The 21,741-nt window shown below is 41.3% G+C and overlaps 1 protein-coding gene across 2 annotated transcripts in view; it reads right to left on the reverse strand.

The window, feature by feature from the left end:
• Positions 1-21,741, reverse strand: part of LOC132895138 (WD repeat-containing protein 7) — a 217,294-nt gene that overhangs the window by 97,370 nt on the left and 98,183 nt on the right. For both annotated transcript variants that reach the window (XM_060935381.1, XM_060935380.1), the window contains one exon: positions 15,295-15,408. In XM_060935381.1, coding sequence (XP_060791364.1) covers positions 15,295-15,408 — 114 coding nt within the window. The remainder of the gene's footprint in view (positions 1-15,294; positions 15,409-21,741) is intronic.

Here is a 21,741-nt window from a genome sequence, read left to right on the forward strand (position 1 = left end):
CTGAATCGGTTCTATATGGCTCTAATGAGTCAATTATGATACTGAAATGGTTCTATATGGCTCTAGTGAATCAGTTATGATACTGAAATCAGTTATGCACAACTCTACTGAATTGATTGACAATGAACCAATTCTATATGACTCTACTGAATCAGTTATGATAGGGAATTGGTTCTATGTGGCTCTACTGAGTTATTATACTGAATCAGTTCCATATGGCTCTACTGAATCAGTTATGATAGGGAATCGGTTCTATGTGGCTCTATTGAATCAGTTATGATCCTGAATCGGTTCTATATAACTCTACTGAGCCAGTTATGATACTGAAATCAGTTCTATATGCCTTGACTGAGTTAGTTATGATACTGAACCAGTTCTATATGGCTCTACTGAATCAGTTATGATCCTGAATCGGTTCTATATGGCTCTAATGAGTCAATTATGATACTGAAATGGTTCTATATGGCTCTAGTGAATCAGTTATGATACTGAAATCAGTTATGCACAACTCTACTGAATTGATTGACAATGAACCAATTCTATATGACTCTACTGAATCAGTTATGATAGGGAATCGGTTCTATGTGGCTCTACTGAGTTATTATACTGAATCAGTTCCATATGGCTCTACTGAATCGGTTATGATACCGAACCATTCTATATAACTCTACTGAGTCAGTTTTGATATTGAATCAGATATGATACTGCACCAGTTCTGTGTGACTCTACTGAATCAGTTATGATAATGAATCAGTTCTATATGACTCTACTGAACGAGTGGGCCTTTATTCATGAATTTCTGTACAGCTTTGCCAGTCTAAAGCTTTTGACTCAAACGCTTCTGCAATCCTGGAGCTTCACACACTCAGCCAGGCAGCTAACAGAAGCGAAATCGCAAAATCCGCTGGACTCGGTGTCAGCTATCAGCGTCCTGTCCTGCTTTCTCTGTTCCGAAGCCTAAAACCATCATCCATTCCTGTGGTAACACGAGCGCTTTCACTACTGCTGTCTGTCTCCATCACCTCTAAGCCCTCCATCGGTCTCTCTGGTCAACACTCCATACTGTAATCACAGCCTTAAAGGCGGGCTGCAGAGACGGAGAAGAGAATTGATCGCTACAGAGGAGACATGAAAGCCTGGTTACACCACAGATTACTAGTGAGAGGGGGAGAGAGACGGAGAGAAGAAGAGCGGCTGTGCGCGGTGGGTAGCTTCAGTACAGCTGCACAACCAAACCAATCAATAGAGCCCATTGTACACAGAAGCATGTGGTCGAGAGAGAATGAGAAACAGCTCAAAAGAAAGGATGAGTGGAAGGAGGACAGGGTGGAAGACAAGCAGGGGGTATCTGTGAGTGGATCTACACTCTCACTGCCTCGATAAGAACTAAAGTCTTACAAGCACGAGGGATGAAATAACATTTAATATCCGAGGAATTCTTTCCTCAAATGATTTTTCGACGTTAAATAATCACAAATGTAATGCGAGTAATTAGAGAAACAAGGATTCTTTCTGCAGTTTCTCCATCTTTAACAAAAAGATTTCAAACTATTTTCTCAGACCACACAGTAGCGCAGCTGCCAATCACATGAATGCGCTCATTATCGTTTCTATAGTAACAGCTCATCCACATAGACCTGGATAGCGATGCATCAAACAAACAGATTTGAAAAAAAATTGTTGATCTGCTGAAATTTTCTATATGGAGATGTTCATGGAAGGAGTCTCCGATGTCGGCAAAAAGAAAGCGTGAGAACAGGAACTGACTGTTCTACATCATTAAACGTAACTCTAACTGGATAAAAAGTACATGTTGTTCTTTAATGAATAAAATCACTGTAATTATAGGAAAATTAAAGTGATGAGACAGAAAAAAAATTTTTTTTTCTTTTACTGTCTTAATTTTATTTATTTATTTCACTTTTATTCTCTCTCCATCTTTTACTAAACATTTCTGCACTTTTTCATTTAATCTTTTTCAGTCTATTTTTTACTGACCTGCTTCCTTTTATTTATTTTTTCATCTTTTCCTGTTTTTTCTTTTACTTGTTCTCTTTCCTTCAACCTCTCCTACTCTCTTGCTATTTTCTTTTCTCCTTTCTTTCACTTACTTTTTCATTCTCTTACTCTTCTTCTACACCTTTTGTTTTACTCTGTTTTTCTTAACCATCTCTTATACTCACCCTCTCTGTGTCCGAAATCGCTCCCTACTCACTATCTAGGGCGCTATATAGTGAGGACGCCATTTTGTAGTGCTGTCCGAAACCTTAGTGAGGATTATTTACACCCTATATAGTGCACTCAAAGTATCCCACAGTGCATCACAAAAAGTAGTGTACAATGATGGTCACTAACCGAAGCAATATATCCCATCATGCATTGCGGTCACGCTGAAAGAAATCAAATTAAAAGTCTCAAATTTGATTTAATAAAAGGCAACGGCAAAGGATTCAGCCTTGATTTAAAAGAACTGAAAGCTGCAGGTACTTTACATTGATTAATGTTGGAAATGCGCTCAGTATAATATGGATTTATCACAAAATCACATGCATGTATTTATTATTTTGAAACCCACCAGCCGACTGATCTGGCACGTTTTAACTGTGCAACAGCAATGACGTAAATACCAGCGCGGCGGACTAGTGTCCGAAAGTGTTTTTTTCATTTTACCAATGAGCTCATGATATAGTCCTCTATACAGTAATTCCCTATATAGGGAGTAGGGAGGAGTGAACGAGTGAGTGATTTCGGACACAGGGCCTGTCTTTTTCAAGGAGGAAGAGGAGGAGGAGGAGGAAGAAGGTGAAACAGAGGAGAAAAAGAAGAAGGTAAAAGAGAGGAGGAGGAGAAGAAGAAAAAGGAAGAAGGTGAAAGAGAGGAGAAGGTGCTGAAGAAGGTGAAAGAGAGAAGAAGAAGAGGAAGAAGGTGAAAGAGAGGAGAAGAAGAGGAGGAAGAAGAAGGTGAAGAAAAAGGTGAAGAGGAGGAAGAAGAAGGTGAAGAGGAGGAAGAAGAAGAGGAGGAAGAAGAGGAGGAAGAAGAAGGTGAAGAAAAAGGTGAAGAGGAGGAGGAAGAAGGTGAAGAGGAGGAAGAAGAAGGAGGTGAAAGAGAGGAGAAGAAGAAGAAGAGGAGGAAGAAGGTGAAGAGGAGAAGAAGAAGAAGACGGAGTAGGAAGAAGGTGGTGAAGAAGGTGAAAGAGGAGGAAGAAGAAGAGGAAGAAGGTGAAGAGGAGGAAGAAGGTGAAAGAGAGGAGAAGAAGAAGAAGAGGAGCAGGAAGGTGAAGAAGGTGAAGAGGAGGAAGAAGGTGAAAGAGGAGAAAAAGAAGAGGAGGAGGAAGAAGGTGAAGAGGAGGAAGAAGAAGGTGAAAGAGGAGAAGAAGAAGAAGAAGAAGAAGAGGAAGAAGGTGAAAGAGGAGGAAGAAGAAGAGGAAGAAGGTGAAGGTGAAGAGGAGGAAGAAGGTGAAAGAGAGGAGAAGAAGAAGAAGAGGAGGAAGAAGAAGGTGAAGAAGGTGAAGAGGAGGAAGAAGGTGAAAGAGGAGAAAAAGAAGAAGAGGAGGAAGAAGGTGAAGAGGAGGAAGAAGAAGGTGAAAGAGGAGAAGAAGAAGAAGAAGAGGAAGAAGGTGAAAGAGAAGAAGAGGAAGAAGAAGGTGAAGAGGAGGAAGAAGAAGGTGAAGAAGGTGAAGAGGAGGAAGAAGGTTAAAGAGAGGAGAAGGCGGTGAAGGAAAGGAGGAGAAGAATAAGAAGGTGGTGAAGAAGAGGAGGAAGAAGAAGGTGAAAGAGAGGAGAAGGCGGTGAAGGAAAGGAGAAGAATAAGAAGGTGGTGAAGAAGAGGAGGAGGAAGAAGAAGGTGAAAGAGAGGAGAAAAAGAAGGTAATTGAGAGGAGAAGAAGAAAAAGAAGAGGAAGAGATGACCCCCATAAACTGCTCTTCACTCGATCAGCGTACAGCAACATATGGAGAAATTCACCCATCAGTTCACAGTTTTCTCTCTCTCTCTCTCTCTCTCTCTCTCTCACACACACCTTCTCTGTACAGGAGCCAAAAGCACTTTACTTGTCAGGTCATAAAACACACAAGAAAAAAAACCTTGCTCGTAGATCCAACCCACATCTCTCTCTCACACACACCATTACAAAAAAATACACCATGTCTCACTTTTATACACACACACACACACACACACGGTTAAAGCACTTTGCCTTTGACCAAACCCAGTGAGTGGAGGGTGAAAGTACTATTTATAGATATGAGTGTTTTACTCTTCCTCTCTCTCCCTCTCTCTCTCTCTCTCTCTCTCACTCACACACACAATCTCTGTTTTGCTGCCTTTCATTCCTTTGCTGTCTTTTTTTCACTCTCTTATTTTCTCCATCTTCTACCAACTCCACCACTCTTTCATTTCCCCTCTTAATTTTTCCTTTGCTCTCCAACTATCATTCTTTTTGGTTCTCTTTCTTTCATTCTCTCTCTTTTCTTTAGTCTTACTTTCTCCCTCTTCTACGCTCTCTATTTTACACATTCTTACAATCTCTTGTTTTTACTCCCTCATTTCTCTCTCTCAGGTCTACAGTATAACCTTCGGTTCTTCCCCTGCGCTGCAGTGAGGAATCCTTTAGCTACGTGAAGCCGCCGTACGCTGTTGTATTTCTCCCTGATGGATGAGTGAGGCCGTGGTCACAGAAGACGATGCCCTCCTTTTGCCTCTGTCTCATTTTTTACTCTCCGTCAACCCGGCCGTGACCTTTACAGCACATGTGCACTTAAAAAATATTAGCCCCCTTTTCCACTGTAGGGCTGAACGGTCGCAGCAGGGAGCTCATGGGAGTGTTTCGGGAGCGTTTCGCCACCTTATCTGCCGGGTTGTTAAATAAGCACTAACAAATGCTGCTACACACGTAAAGTGATGTACGGCTCAACAACCTTACTGCACGCGCGCACACACGCATTAACTCTGTAGAAATAAAATGCTATCAGGCCTCGTAAGCAATCACAATGAGACAAGGAGAATACATTCTCTCTCGCTCTCTCACACTCTGTTTTTCTTTCCTTCTCTCTCTGTTCTGTCTCTCTGTTCAGTTCCCGTCTGTTGGCTGCTGCCGGTCAATAGCATAGACAGGCCTGACAATTCATCATTTCTGAACTCTCATTTTTCACCTATTGACGAGGTGTTTCTCCATTTATTCTCGCTGCATTAAAGCTGCGGGGCCCAGACGCCTGAAACAGACACGCAATGAGCTATTGGGCTCTCTCTCATTCACACACACACACACACACACACACACACACACACACACACACACAGAGAGAGAGATCTCAAAACAGTCAGGTGCATATGCTTGGTTCTTAAACAACAATAATTTCAAACATAATGAGCTGAAATAATGAGTCAATTAACAACGTGTAGCTGAGCACAATGATAACAGTTATTCCACGAAATCGAGTCGTACATGAGCTGATAGCCGACAAGGCACGTAGCACCGAGTTATCTATAATCCATGTACGACGAGATTGAGTGGAATAACTTTTATTCTCTCCACATTCACTGGATTTTGAGAAACAAAGCATTTTTATTTTTTGCAAATTCAATAAATAAAAACTTTACACAAAACGTCCGACATAATCATTTCAGCTTAGAATGTAAACAAACCGGCAAAATGACAGGAGCAATTTGTGAAAAATGCAATAATAATAACAATTCTTGAAAAAAAAAAAAATGTTCCTACCATCAAACATTTTCATTCCATATTTTGTTGCCTTTTTTTTGTATTTTTTGGGGGTTTTGTTTGCAAGTAAAGTTTTTATTTCCTCTTCGGTTGGTTCAGCAAAAACATTTCACCATTTTCTTTTCTTCTTTTTTTTGCCGGTTAACAAACCAACTTAAAAGGTGCATTACTGCCACCAACTGGGCTGGAGTGTGGAACAGGAGATATGGGGGGGGGATACAACTATATTCTTTTATTTAGCTATTTCTGTTTCTTTTAAATCCTTGATAAAGTGATATATCTGACTTGATGTGCTCTGCTAGAGAGTTTTTCTCTACTCACGATATATGAGCTGATATCCTAGTAGAGCAGACAATCAGAGCGCGCGATTGCTCATATCCAGTGAATTTGGATAGAATAAAATGTCGATATCATGATAAATTATGTCACAATATGCTTTTCTGAAATATCATGGATACCATGGTGTCTTTTTTTTAATAAAAAGTGAATGAATGTTTGGTTTTTTCCACATATTAAAAAAAAAAAAAAAAAGAGACAAAAATAATGACAACGATTAAAAAAAAAAAAAAACTACATGCTGGGGGAGGAAAGAAACCTCTTAGGCTTATACTAGATCCTCATCCATCTAACTGTATGCTGTACAGAATGTAGATGCATCATGAATCAGTTCAAATCGCAACTTGAGTCAAAATGCCATTGAATTTTAAGGGCCCTAAAGATCCAGCTCTAATATTTCACTCACGCTGCAAAAAATCGAAAACTGAATTTGAGGAGAAAATTACTTAATACTAGTGAAATGATCTTGCTGCATGGACAGATAATTTTACTTGATAAGACATCTTAGAATAAATTGCTTGCAATCTAGAACGAGGTTTAATAATCTCAGAATTGGTGTCTTGTATTCTTCTAATCGGAAATGCTGGATTGTTTCAACTATTTTCACTTGCCAAGATACCATTTTTTGCAGTGCACCAAACACAAATCCTTCTGCATCAGGCTCCTCATCCAAAAAATACTCAATCAGCATTAGAGTTGAACTCAGGTGGTAAAAGATGGCATCAAGTGCGTCGACGAGAACACAAGCAACACCTCAGATGCATGCTGAGAAACAGTCATTGTCAGGATCGCTGGTGCTAATCTACTAATGCCATCAGCACTATTACAAAAAACGCCTGAGCAGCAATTTCCTGTGGTCTTTGCGTCCAGGAGCCAACAGCTGCTCTTAACAGGATTAAAAGTCAAAAGGGACAAGCGAAGAGCACCCAAAACTCATCGAGCTAAACGCTAACAGGGCACAGAGGGAGGAGAGGCGAGGATGAGGATGGTGCAAATCGGCTGAGCTCAGCTCATCCACAACAATGAAGGAATGAAGTGGTCTAAACACCGTCTGGAGTCTCGGAGATTAGATTCCTCAAATCTTCCCTCAAATACAGCGTTGTAGTCGACGAGCTGAAACAACTAGCTCGTTTTTTTTTTTTTACACCATGTGATTTTTAGCTTTAGTTGTTTAAGATTATTTTGTCATGCTGTACAAGATCTTTACGAGTTCTGTAACAGACGGCGTGATAACGTGTCTTCTCTGAGACAGATTATGTAAAAAAAAAAAAAAGACTTTGGAACAATTAAAGAAAACGACTACGTTCTGCTTACGCCATTATACAAGCTCACATTAACACAATCACTCCTCAAAGCGCGCTTGTATAAGGAGCTAATAAGGATATTTTCCTTTGCATCAGCATGTTTTGTTCATGTTTCGCCAGTGTATTTGTACGACCGTATTTGTAGCGGTCCGATAAGTTTTGCATCATTGTATGCCGTCCTGCTACTGGTGGGCTTTCGACGAGTGTCGTAACAGCGCTCAGACTCCGAGCCATCAGCCATCTTTGGTCACAAGGGCACTAAATGGGTGCCGATTGCAAATTTGGTCGCATTACGCCTTCTAAGACCACAAATTGTTAAAGTGACACAGGTCGATGTATTAAAAAGATGAATAGTACCCTGTGGAGCTAGAATAACCCCGAGGTACTTGAATCACATGCTGTATTGCCCGCTGCCTCATGCCTGTAAAGGAGAACAAGCCGCGCGCTAATGTTTACACTTGGGTACGGAAATGGCTGAAGTTTATCCTCATTATAATGAGCGAAGTTGCAACAAACATGGTGGAACCGGCAGCCTCTGACACAGAATCAAGCACTCGAGAGCCTTCAGGCTCACAGAAATATTTACTCAGCTTGTCTGTCGTGTTTTTTCCCCTCTCTTTTCTGGCGTGTTTTGCCTCCGACAATGTCAGATACTTCCTTAAAATCGTTGGATTTTTTGGCTCGATTTAGGAATTCGATCTGGGTGATCCACCATGTTTGCTGGGGCTCCACAGTTGTGACCTCTGACCTGCACATGACCTCGTGACTTTTCCGAACTGGCTGCTGAGCGAACAGTTTGTAAACAGACAAACACGTGGTAAGGACGCCCCACATTAGGAAATAAAATGTACTGAAACAAGATGATGCATACCAGCTATGGGGAAGGGTATCAGCTCAAACAAGTCAGAAAGGGGAGTGGACCAAATGATTCCTGATCCAGCACATCGACCTGTGTCACTTTAACTTACAAATCAAACAAGATCAACTGTGAGCTACTGCTCACTTACGTATCCCCCGCTCTCGCTTATATCAGAACGCACGCAATCGAAGGAATAGGACACTTATTACGAATGTTGACTTCAACAAATAATTAACCCAGAAACTAGTAAGTAAAGAGCAGTGTTCTCCCCAGGGATTTCAAATAGCAAGCTAGTAACCTCATTCTGAAATAGCATTTTGCTTCTTGAAATAGCGTCAAAATCCACGCTATATGTTTCGCAAATACATTCAATCGGTAAACAGGAAGTCGATGTGCGACAGACATGAAACCGGTATACACGGTATAGAACCCCAAACTGAAGCTCTGGACCAAATATTAAGAAATTGTGATTTGTAGTTGCCGAGAAAAACGTTATGAAAATTTTGTAAATCCACGTTATGTTTTGTAAATACATTCAGTCGGTGAACAGGAAATTGATGTGTGACAGATCTGAAAATGGTATACATGGTATAGAACCCCAAGCTAAAGTTTGGTACCAAATATCAAGCAGTTGTGATTTGTAGTTGCTGAAAAAAAAATGTTATGAAAATTTTGTAAATCCACCCTGTGTGTTTCGTAAATACATTCAGTCGGTAAACAGGAAGTTGATACGTGACAGACCTAAAAACGGTATACATGGTATAGAACCCCAAGCTGAAGTTTGGTACCGAGTACCAAGTGGCTATGATTTGTGTTTGCTGAGAAAAAGCGTGTTTTGGACGGACAGAAATACGGTGATACGGACGGACAGAGGTAAATCAGTATAACCTCCCTCCTTTGGACCGGGGGTATAACAAAAAATAATAAAAAGATGTGCGATTTGCAAAATCAGGCTGAAATCTGTACCATTACCATTTCGTTTTTTTTAACCCCGATTTGATCTCGAACACTTCCCACTCCTCCATCATACAACAACTAGCAAACAAGCAGGGCTGCATTTTCTGAGACACGTGAACTCAGCCAGCCAATCAGATATTTTCAAACAGCTGCGTATGCTGTATCCGAGGAAAACATAACACACTCTGAGTAATGGATATCTGCCCTCTTCTGCATACATGAGCTCATAACCTACGCACACATTTCTTACATTCGGAATGAAGTCGTTCCAAACGGTGATCTTGAACGTACCATTTACATGAACGTGATCATGTAGACGTTATCGCAGCGTTCCCTGTGTGCAGCGAAGCTCCATACTTAAGACAATATGGTAATGCGTGTACAAATTTGCGGATATATTTATGGAAAAGATTTTGGCAGAGCTTGTTTTCTTCACTTTTGTGGAGTTGATACACACCGGTGTGTTTGAGACCGATGTGGGACAAAAGCACACGGCCTGTCTATGAAACAGCAATCAAGCAGATACACGGGTGTGCCTTTGGGCCCTGTGTGTGTGTGTGGTGTCCCTATGAACTGTTCACACACAAGCAGTGGCCCTGCATGGTGGATTTAGTATCAATCATAGCTGAAGGTGACACACGGTGTGACAAAGTTGTACCAGCGTGGATCACCTCGCACCTCTTCACGCCTACACACACACACACACACACACACAAATGAGCAATGGTGACACGAAGCGGAACCACAGGCTATCAGAGTAGCACTAGGAGGAGGGAGCTGTCATTATTTTCACAGTTATAACCGTTTATTCTGCCAATAGAGAGACACTAGCAGTGCACAGCTATAAACACACACACACACACACACACACACACACAATCTTTATATGTGTCTCTGTGTCTAAAAACCCTCCCATTAATCCTGTCAGGTTAGCGAATATTAGCTAGTATGCTAGCATTAGCACTGAAATGTACAAATATTTATGGAAATTACGTCATAATTCCCTGTAATCCTGTCAGGATAGCAAATAATAATAATAATAATAATAATAAGTTAAATTTATATAGCGCCTTTCAAGAAACCCAAGGACACTTTACAATAGTAGACAAAGAAAGAAAGAAAAAATAAATAAATAAAAATATAATAAGAAAAAATATATAAAAAATAAAAAGTAAAAAGTCCACCAAGTAGGGGTCAGGATGTAATTCCCGTGGTGTAGCAGCCACAGTCCCACCAAAAGGCGCACGAAAACAAGTCCCACATCTCCAGCACCGCCGCCGCGATGCCGTCAGCAACATCGCTCAGAACATCAGGCCATGGATCCACAAAGCGAGCAGAGAAGCTCCGCCACGCAGAGCGCTGGTGTGTCCCAAACCGCCCGCACAGCCGCCGCGACACCACCGAGCAACATCGCTCGGAACATCACGCCAAGCGTTAAAGCACAGAGCGCTGGACAACCATGATGTAAAATGAGCGACGAGCTCACTGCAGTCAATATTAGCTAGTGGATTAGCATTAAAACTGACGAATATGAATATTTATGAACATTACTTCAAAATCCTATCACGACAGTGTATTAGGACAGCAAATATTAGCTAGTTGACTAGCATTAGCAGTGGAAAAATATGAACGTCCATGAAAATTAATTGATAATCATCTCAAAAATCCTGGCAGGTTAATAAATATTAGTTACTATACTAGTGTTAACAGTGAATATTATTAATATTTATGAAGTTTAGCTTAAAATCCTCTCAGAAATCCTGTCATACAAGCATTTATTAGTAGCTAGTATGCTAGCATTAGCAGTGAAGATAATGAACATTTATAAAATCTCAAAAATCCTGTCAGATTAATAAATATTAGTTACTATACTAGTGTTAACAGTGAATATTATTAATATTTATGAAGTTTAGCTTAAAATCCTCTCAGAAATCCTGTCATACAAGCATTTATTAGTAGCTAGTATGCTAGCATTAGCAGTGAAGATAATGAACATTTATAAAATCTCAAAAATCCTGTCAGATTAATAAATATTAGTTATTATAACAGTGAATATTATTATTAGTGATGAAGATTACCTTAAAATCCTCTCAGAAATCCTGTCATACTAACATTTATGAGTAGCTAGTGTGCTAGCATTAGCAGTGAAGATTATGAACAGTTATAAAAATGACTAAATCCTCTCAAAAATCCTGTCAGGTTAGCTCATCTTAGCTAGTAGGCTGGTATTACCGTAGCAACAAAGATAAGGACCATTTGTGAAGAGCATTTTAAAATCCACTCAGAAAAAGTGCCAGGTTAGCAAGTTAGCATTGTCAAACAGGATTATGAACATTTATAAACATTAATTTAAAATTCCTCTTAGAAATCCTGTAAGATTAGTGAATATTAGCTACTATGCTAGCATTAGCGCTGAGGTTTATAAACATTTATGAAAATGACTTCACAATACTCTGAAATGCTGTCAGGTTAATGCTATTTTGCTAATATGCTAGCATTAGCCATGAAAAATATGAACATTCATCAATCTGACTCCAAAATCCTCTCAGAAATGCTGTCATGTCAGCACTCATTAGCTAATAAGCTAGTTCAGTGAAAATTATGAACATTTATGAAAATGACTATCAAAATGTCTCAGAAATACTGTTAGGCTGGTGAATATTAGCTAGTGTTTCTTCTAGCTAGCATTAGCGCTGAAGTTTATGAATATTTCTTCAAAAAAGGGAAAAAAAAAAAGGGTTCAAAAGCCTCTCTGAAAACTCGTCAGGTTAACAGATAGTAGCTAGTATGCCAACGTTAGCAAAGATTAAATATTAAATTATTATTAATATTGATGAAAATTAGATAAAAATCCTCTCAGAAACCCTGGCAGGTTAGCACTCAATATTAGCCACCATTAGCAGTGAAAAATATGAAAATTTATCAATACGACTCTCAGAAATCCTGTCAGGTTAGCAGATATTAGCTAGTATGCTAGCATTAGCAAAGATTAAATATTAAATGATTATTAATATTCATGAAAATTAGTTCAAAACCCTCTCAGAAATCGTCAGGTTAGCATGTTAGCGACTGAAATCGTTTTTCCTACTTGAAAAGGTCAGTTTGTGTGTGTGTGTGTGTGTGTGTGTGTGTGTGTGTGTGTGTCATGCTGAGGTAATGATGGTCATCTGGATGCCATGGGAGGTCATTAGGACGACGTCTTCCTCCCATTCTCTCACATTTCACCTTCAAACCCTCCATTTTTTGCACATTTTCTCTCCACCCATGAACGTGTGTGTGTGTGTGTGTGTGTGTGTGTGTTCCCTGCCTTCCTTAACCCCCTCAGGCTAAAGAAATGGCGTTGCTATCTGAGGAATTTCACACGTTTTACAGCTAACAAGGCTATTATCTCAAACACACACACACACGCACACACACGATTGTCCTTCCCCTCCCATGTGGCCAAAATGTCGCTTTTTGTTCATACACTGTCATACTTGTTTAAAACAACTTTGCCTTGGAGACATTTTCCATAGTAACGTGATAATACCCACAATCCATCACTCCTTTCAACAAATGAAAAGACGCTGTGCTCACGTCTTTATTGCCATCTCTAGGATCCTCACACTCAACATGTTCTGTCCAGTAAACAATTACACAACATATTACAATAACAAACACAGTACACAGCTAAGCAAGATTAGCATTTATGCTAGCAATGCATTGCGATCGTACTGTGGTTTTTTTTTCTACATATTTGCCAACTCTACCAATTCACACAGTAGTCTCCCGATTTTGACAGGTGAATCCCACCTACCGCTTTTAGTTCTAAAAACTACCGCATTACAATATAATCAGTGAACACTGTTGGATTTGCTCTTCTGATCTCGATTTAGCTGTTTTCAGTACAAGGGACAGAAGTATCCAGCATCAAATAGTCATATTTACTGAAGCCGAGAGCCAATGGAACGGCGCAATTATGATAACGAATCTAAATTGTATCGCTCTATCCTATCGCGCCGGTCCACTGGTTCTCGTTTTGATTCTGGCCAATCAGCAATGAGCTCAGGTTACAACAAATCGTGCCAGTATGTGCAAATACCAAATGCACTCTGGTAATCGCAAACAATGAAAACTCCAAAGAAAAAAAGATTCATTATGAGAACAAGTTCAAGGCGACCTGGTCGTCGGATCATCAGCATCAAAGCGAGGTGAGAAGGAACATTCTCCGAAGTACAGTACGTCGGTCCGATTTCCTGATCAATTTTCTTCAAATATGGCACTCAGAATGCAGGAGAATGCACCATTTTTTCCAACATTTTCCAGGGGGCATACGCCCTGACTGCATCACGTGATCTGATCTACTGCTTTTCATTCTCTGGGGGTTGGCAAGTATGAGCTCTAATTAACAGTTATTCCACAAAATCGAGTCGTACATGAGCTGATAGCCAACGAGGTGCGCAGCACCAAGTGGAACAACTGTTTTATTCCGTCCACATTCACTGGATTTTGAGAATCAGAGCATTTTTTTATTTTTTGCAAATTTGATAAATAAAAACTTTATACAAAACGTCTGACAAAATAATTCCCGCTTAGAATGTAAACAAACCGGTGAAATGACAGGAGCAATTTGTGGAAAATGCGATAATAATAATTCTTGAAAAAAAAAAAAAGATACGCTCTTACCATCAAATACTTTCATTCCATATTTTGCTGCTTTTTTTTTTTGAGTTTTGTTTTCGAGTACAGTTTTTATTTCATCCTTGGTTGGTTCAGCAACATGCTGCGCCATTTTGCTTTTTTCTACACATGGTATATGAGCTGATATCCTAGTAGTAGAGTAGCCAATCAGAGCATGCGATTGCTCATATCCAGTGAATGTGGGTAGAATAAAACGTATTGTAACCACGAAAAGCAAACTAGCATGTGTTCACGCACTTATGCTCCTCACTCCATTGTTTATAATGTTCGCTAGTTCATTTTAAATGAATTGTATCAGCTAGCTACGTTATGAGTTACCTAGCTGGAGTAGGGAAGAGTACTTCAAAGTGTACTTCATTTTGGAAAGGCACACTGGAACTTGAATATGCGGTTTCTGTTTTGTTTTTAATCCTTCGATCCTCGACGGCAGACAGATCAAGAGCTGATCATCAAGAACAACAAATTATCTAAGAGCTGTTACTTTCACTCACCCAGTATCAGCTATACCGCGAGCTGACTTAATGGTTAGCGTGTTCACCTCTCGACTGGGAGATCGCGAGCTCTACTCGCGGTCGGGTCATACCAAAGACCATCGTAAAAATGGTACCTACTGCTGTCTGGCAAGGCACGCTACAGTTCAGATGCGAGTGAGGAGTCAAACCCTCGCGGTTACCAGAGGACCCGCCCCCCACTGTAACCTTGGCAAGAGGCTGAGGGCTACAGAAGTGATTGACGCCACCCAATGTGCCTTAAGGGCCTGGTTAGTACTGGGATGGGAGACTGCCTTTAGGAAAGACCCTTTAGCATTTTCTGCTTGCAATAAATGTCTTGTGCTAAGTTTTACACTTTCATAAGTTTTTATCAGGTTAGTTGTATTGTACGAAGATGCCGTCCCTCTACGTTTTAACGTCTTTGGTCATTAATTGTGAAATATGCTCTGATCACTGCATTACGTCATCGTTTTCGTCATCTGTTCGTTAGTACGTCAACATACACTGGGTACTGGATGTTAACATCAGCGCATTTTTATGAGTAAATGAGGTACGATATCGCACTGATACCTGATACCATTATCCACGATCTATACTGATGCTTCCCTAATTTATGTCATAAGAAATACTTTGCACAATTATATGCAAATAAATCAGCATAACTACACGAATAACATTAACAACTAATTAACTACACAGTGAATTTTTAGCAATAAGAGACATCTAGCATGTAAAGTTTCACAGATGCTTCTTATCACTAATAAGAAAAAGGTTTTATGATTTTTCACACAGCAATCTTTGGGGGGTACAAACTTCTGGACTCAACATGTTGTAAATGATGCCTCATTTTGGACTAATCTAATCTAATCTAATCAAATCTAATCCAACACAATTAGCATAAATCTTATTCCTCACACCGTCACAACAACACAGCAGAAATGCTCCTACCTGCAGTGATGTCATCGTCAGTGACGTCCATCTCTTCCTCTGGAGCTTTGGGTTCGGTGGGTGGGGCTTCGGCTGGGGGTGGAGTCGGCTGGGCTGTCTCTGGAGCGGCTCCAGCTGCCACACACACACACACACACACGCGTCAGAGTTAACCTGACATTTCCTCTGTGTTTGCGTCTGAACTCGTGATGAGCCGCGGCGGTCTCCGTGACCTGATCAGAAAGGACAAACGTCTCTCGTAATGTCACTAATTCTTCCTCGTTTGCTCGTTGCCTCGTTAACGACCTCATCAGGCCTTATTGTTTTGCATTATTGGGCGCTTTATTAGCCTGTGAGCTCTCATGATTACATTCGTTTTTACTCACCGGAATCGTTTAGCCCTTATCCTGGAATTACCAATTAAAATACGCTTTTCATTAAGAGACGAGATGAATCGATGCTGCTTAAAGGTGAGGGACGGCTAATCTAGGGCTTGGCGCTAATTAATGAGGAGAGAGAGAGAGAGAGAGAGAGAGAGAGAGAGAGATGGACAGAAAATTATCTAGGGTTACAGACAGACAGACAGACAGACAATGATCTAGGGGTAGAGAGAAAGAATGATGTGGGTTAGAGAGAGAGACAGACAGAGAGAGAGAGAATGATCTGGGAAAAAGAGAGAGACAGAAATGACAGAAAATGATCTAAGCTTCGAGAGAGAGAGAAAGAATGATCTGGGAAAGACAGCGAGACAGACAGAAAAGACAGAAAATGATCTAAGCTTAGAGAGAGAGGGAGAGAGAAAATGATCTAAGGTGAGAGAGAAAGAGAATGATCTAAGCTTAGAGAGAGAATGATCTTGAAAAGAGAGAGAGAAAGAGAGACAGACAGATATGACGGGAAATGATCTAAGCTGAGAGAGAGAGAATGATCTAGGTAAGAGAAACAGAAAAAGAAAAGAGTGAGAAAGAGACAGAAAATGATCTAGAGAGAGACCAAGTTTATCATTTTCAAACATCTCTCTCTCTCTTTCACACACACACACGAAGTGAGTAAACAATCAGGTCTCTATCGAGATCTTTTCTTTTGTCTGAAAATGTTCTTTACAGCCACATCATTCCTTCAATTACATCTGATGAAGTGCGAGTGTGCACATTACTGTGTGTGTGTGTGTGTGTGTGTGTGTGTGTGAGAGATGTATGTCTGCCTCTGTGAACAAGCGCCTTTATGTTTCAATTAACCTCCCTATTGACCACTGACATATTAAAAGAGGAGCACGTTTCCCCTCTCCTCCTGCTCTTTACACACACACACACACACACACACACACACACTGCAGCTTCTCAATATGCACTTTCAAACGTTTAAAGAAACAATTCTGCCAAAATTGTATGTATTTAAAAATGTTGTGTACACAAAATTTTTTAGATGTGTAAGCGTGCACACACACACACACACACACACACAGTTGGCAGGTAATTGGGAGCAGGGTACAGGATTGCTGCAAGGTCAAACTCCAGTGTCAACCATGACACAGTGCCTGCACAGGGCCTCGTTAACACACGCCCTCATCCTCATCCTCGCTCTCCCCCTCCCTCATCCTCCTCCCCTTCCCTCCCTCATCCCCCTCCCCTTCCCTCCCTCATCCCCCTCCCCTTCCCTCCCTCATCCCCCTCCCCTTCCCTCCCTCATCCTCGCTCTCCACCTCCCCATCCTCTTTCTTTCTCTCACATCCACAGGGGAACAGAACACACTGACACTACACACAAGTGGCTTTCCCAAACAAAGGGCTGAAACCCACGACCCATCCTGAGCTCAGTAGCGCCACCTTTAACATCCTACAGAATTACACTGCAGTCCAGAAGCAGCTGAGGTTCAGGGACGTCTCTCTCTCACACACACACACACACACACCATTTAGCTCTGGTCCAGGTGCTGTGAGTGAATGGAGAGAGTCAGGGAAGAGGAGGAGAGACTGCAGAAGCGCTCAGTGCCAAAGCCATCACATCGTCACAGGAACCCTGCCTCAGGCCTGATTTCACCATCTGATTCACATCCATCCCTCCATCCCCCCCCCTCTCTCAGGGGTCAAATCAGTGGGGAAATCTCAACACCAACCCCCCGACTCAGGCTGGGAAGAGGGATCTGTTTATCCATCCATCCATCCATCCACACAGGGAGAAAAAGAAACAAAAGAGAGAGAAGAGAAAAAAGGAGAAGACAAGAGGAGAGAGATTAGGTGATACAAAGAGAAAAAAGAAAAGATAGAATAAAAAAGAAGAAGAGGACCAAGCAAAGAATAGAAAAAAGAACAGAAGAGAAAAAAAGAGAAGATAGAAGAGAAAGAGGGAAGAGAAAAAGATGAGAGAAGAGAGAGAACAAAGCAAACAGAAGAGAAGCAAGATGAAAAGAGAAGGGAAAAAAAGAGAAGAAAAAGAAGAAAAGAAAGAAGAGAAGAAAAAAAAGAAAAGAAGCAAGATGAAAAGAGAAGAGAGCAGATAAATGAGAAAAAAGGGAAAAAAGAGAAGAGAAGAGCTGAGCCCTGTGCAACACCAAGGCCTGAATCAGGAGACTTTAAAATGGCTGCTGGTGTGTGATGCACTCCTCTCCTCCTCCTCTGTGTGTATTTTATATATATATATATATAAAATATATATATATATATATATATATATATATATATATATATATATATTTTTTTTTATATAAAGTAAGAGGAGGTGAAAGTGAGCTGATGACTGGGTGAATCTCGAGCAGCAGATCTAACAGCAGCCATTTGACCCGGAGCTACACAGGGAGCAGAGAGGAGCACGAGCACACCATGCGCACATTCATTATTTATCTCTCACACACACACGGTTAGGGAATAGGGGAAGACACACAGAGAGGGACCGAGAGAACGACAGAAGTGTGTGAATAAAATCGAAAGTGAAATACAAAATGGAGGACCGAGAGAGGATTTTTGTTCCTCTGTATGATTAAGAGCAGCCTGATTTTCATGTCTTGACAACTTCTTTTGTCGTACGAAGCACATGGTCCCATTTATTCTCCGACCGATACAGTAAACGGTGTGTTCACTCGTTGTGTACGACCTAAAAGCCCGTCCCTGGAGAGAAATCGAGGCCTAAACGAGGCCTTTTGGTTTCTCACACCAAAACGCTGAGCAAGAAGCACGAGCTCGCCAAAGTGGAGAGAAATCCCACCGGGGGCTGGAAAATTATCAAATCATTTGTTATATTGCTTTGAAGAATTGCTCTGCTGAAGGAAAATGAGAAAAAGTGTGTAGGTGGTGAGGTTTTTTTCTCTCTCTCTCTCTCTCTCTCTCTCACACACACACACACACACGCTGAGAAACTCGTCTAGCTGTTGGATTGAATAAAGAACAATCAGAATCAAAACTCAAAGTGGGCGTAATTCCGACTCAAGCTGCTGGATTTATTGCGGCGGAGTCACTCTCATCCACGTCGTCCAGAGAACTGACGAGATTTTGCTCGCAAACAACGCAAATCCAAATAAACCCCACAGCACGACTGCATGCGATGGTGGATTTCTGAGCAGGGGATAAATCACTGATAGTATTTCATCATTTATACGATACATGCTCATTCTAATATCTCGTTTCTATAGTAACGACATGCACGGGGATGTCCTATGCCAGACGCTCCATATATGGAATGGCTTTGAAGAACTGTCGTTATTCTGTAAGGAGATGTTCATTTCGTGTTTATGGGCGGAGTCTCCAGTGACACGTCATTCAACTTAATTAATAAAAATTTCACTACTGGAAAAGAATTCTTTCGAGACGTGCTGTTAAAGGAAAACAAGACCGTCAGTGACGGCGTAGCTCACTCCAGCTCCGTCTAGTCCAGAAGGAACGATCTAAAGTGCGCAATAAATGTTGAAGCTATAGACACCATATACAAGCTATATATGGAAGCGATATCCACCCGAGGAATACCGACCTACTGGCCAGAAAGAATCTAAAACGGCGAGGAATTGACCGAGAAGCAGCGATTTTTGTTGAAGGCTTAATTAGTCCATAACTTCATTAATACTTGTAATTAAGAAAATCCAGGTAGAAGTTCTATGCACCCTAGGTCCCCCTACCTTCATGCCAGAAAGAATCAAAATCGGTGAAGAATTGAGGATGAAGACGTGATGTGTGGAAACTGCTCATTAGGGATTGATTAATTACTTCATCTCTTCATTATTAATTGCAATTATGCAAATTTGGGTAGAAGCTACTGTATATGCACCCCAGGCAGACCTACCTTCCTGCCAAAAAGAATAAAAATCAATGAAGAATCGAGAAAGAAGAAGCGATTTTCGTGAAACATGGACGACAGAAAACACATCATGGCAAAAGCTCATAATCAACTCTGAGGTGTGTACAGTAACACCGCATCATCACTAGAACGCTGTGAGAAATCAAATACATCAAATTCATGGCGTTGTTTTAGAAATCGCAGAGAAATCTGATTTATAGACCAGAAAATGCGAAAGTGCCACATAAACAGAATTAAAGCAAGATGGCCTTTCGATTTCAGAAAATCGGTGAAATCTAGTTCCGTCTGAAATGTGCTCATTGTTATATATGTTTATTTCTGTAATATCTCAAAATATCAGGCCATTCTGTGTCTGGGAAGTTATTTAATTTGAGGAGATTAAAGCAAATAATGTGCATGAAATCGCTCGCTTCTTCGCGCAGTCAAGCAGACAGAGGAAGTCCGTGTGTGTGCGCATGCGCAGGTTTCCCTTTGAGCGTGCACTGACAGTTCCATCATTCTGTCGCTAAACAAACAGCTGATCACACCGAGGTGCTCGCTGAGCGCCCATATTTATTAGTTTGGTCCTGCGTTTCCTTTCCTTCGTATATAACATAACGTCTTTTCTTCTCGCTTTCTTTCCGTTACTGTAGTCGGTCTTTTACGTTTCATTCGCACACTCACGTCCTCCATTTTTCTCTCCTGTTTCAAATTTGTATCCCACAATGCCTTGCGTGAACGGGGAAAGCCCACTACGTGATGCATGACGTAGTACCTTGTATTGGGTCATGGTGAAGCAGGAAAAAATAGCGGAGAATTTAGGGCCACGTGGAGATAAATTCATTAATTGTTCTATTTTTAAAAAATTAATAAAATTGGAAGTCTGTGATTCGAATTCAGTAGCTTTCAATCCACTGAACAAAATAATTAGGTGTCGGGAAAATTATTTTTATGACCTACACTTGAAAAATCTGAAAGGCGGTCTAGCTTTAAACTACGATAAACCTACGAATGTGTGAGGCTTCTGTTCAAACGACGCACAAAAACGGGTTGTGCGTCGTTTGTTTTAGATCCATCGCCCCTTTTGAAGGCCTCTCCTCCCTTTTTTTTAGCGCTCTCCCTCCTTTCTCCGTCTGTATGATGGACACGCTGGCCGGCCCACATTAATTCTCTCTGCTCCGTGCTTATCGATCCACGGCCCGCTCCCCAATTGCATTACACAGGCAGGCAGGCTGTTTTCTCACATTCGCCAAAAACACACACACACACACACACACACAATCAAAAACACGCACGCTATATTTAAGAAGGGGGGGGGGTGTGGGGGAAGGTGAGGCAGCGAGGCTTCTCTGAGGTGGCGAGGCAGCGAGGCATCTCCTGATAAAATAAGGAGAAAGAAAGAAAGAAAGCACTCAGGCTTCAGGCTGAAGAGGAAGAGCATAGGATTTGAACATTCTTTCCATTTCCTTCTCTCTTTCGCACATGCGCGCGAGTGTGTGTGTGTGTGTGTTAATTGACAGCTTCCTTCATTACCCCAGCCCATTTAGCAGACCTGTCTGTCTTCACAGAGCACTCATGCGGCTCAGACGGCGAGCTCCAGAGCCTCCATATGCACGCCGGATGTGTCTGAGCACAATATTATCACATAAACACTAAATTACGTAAATACCCACTGGTCCTCACACCCACGAACCCTGAGGGAGTCCGGAATTCACAGAAGCTCTTTCCGAGACGAGCGCGGCGTATTAGAGCAGGACGACACTTGACCGAGACGACGCTAGAGTACTGCCAGACAGGAAATGTGAACCACTTCTATGCATCGCGCACCAAAACACTCTCTAGACCTAAAGTGCTCGATAATCGAGTTTCGGAAGGCAAACAAGTCGCGAGCGTTTAAACAAACTGAAGGGAAAAAAGAAAGAGCGCTCCTCGGATAGGAAAACATGGAAATAATTGGGTGACAAAATGGCGAAAACACGCAGAGATGAGAAGATCCACTGAGCGGCCACATTAATAGGAACTTGTTCTTGTGGTTTTCTGTTGCATGCTGAGATGCTTTTCTGCTCACCACGGTTGTAAAGAGTGATGATACGAGTTACCATACGAGTTCCTTCCTGGCAAAACAAAAGCTCGAACCACCTCAAATCTGTCCGTTTTCCTCTGACCTCTCTTATCAACACGGCGTTTGTTCCCACCCACGGAACTC

This window comes from Neoarius graeffei, chromosome 12, assembly GCF_027579695.1.
Source record: "Neoarius graeffei isolate fNeoGra1 chromosome 12, fNeoGra1.pri, whole genome shotgun sequence".
In the NCBI taxonomy this organism is placed as follows: Eukaryota; Metazoa; Chordata; class Actinopteri; order Siluriformes; family Ariidae; genus Neoarius; species Neoarius graeffei.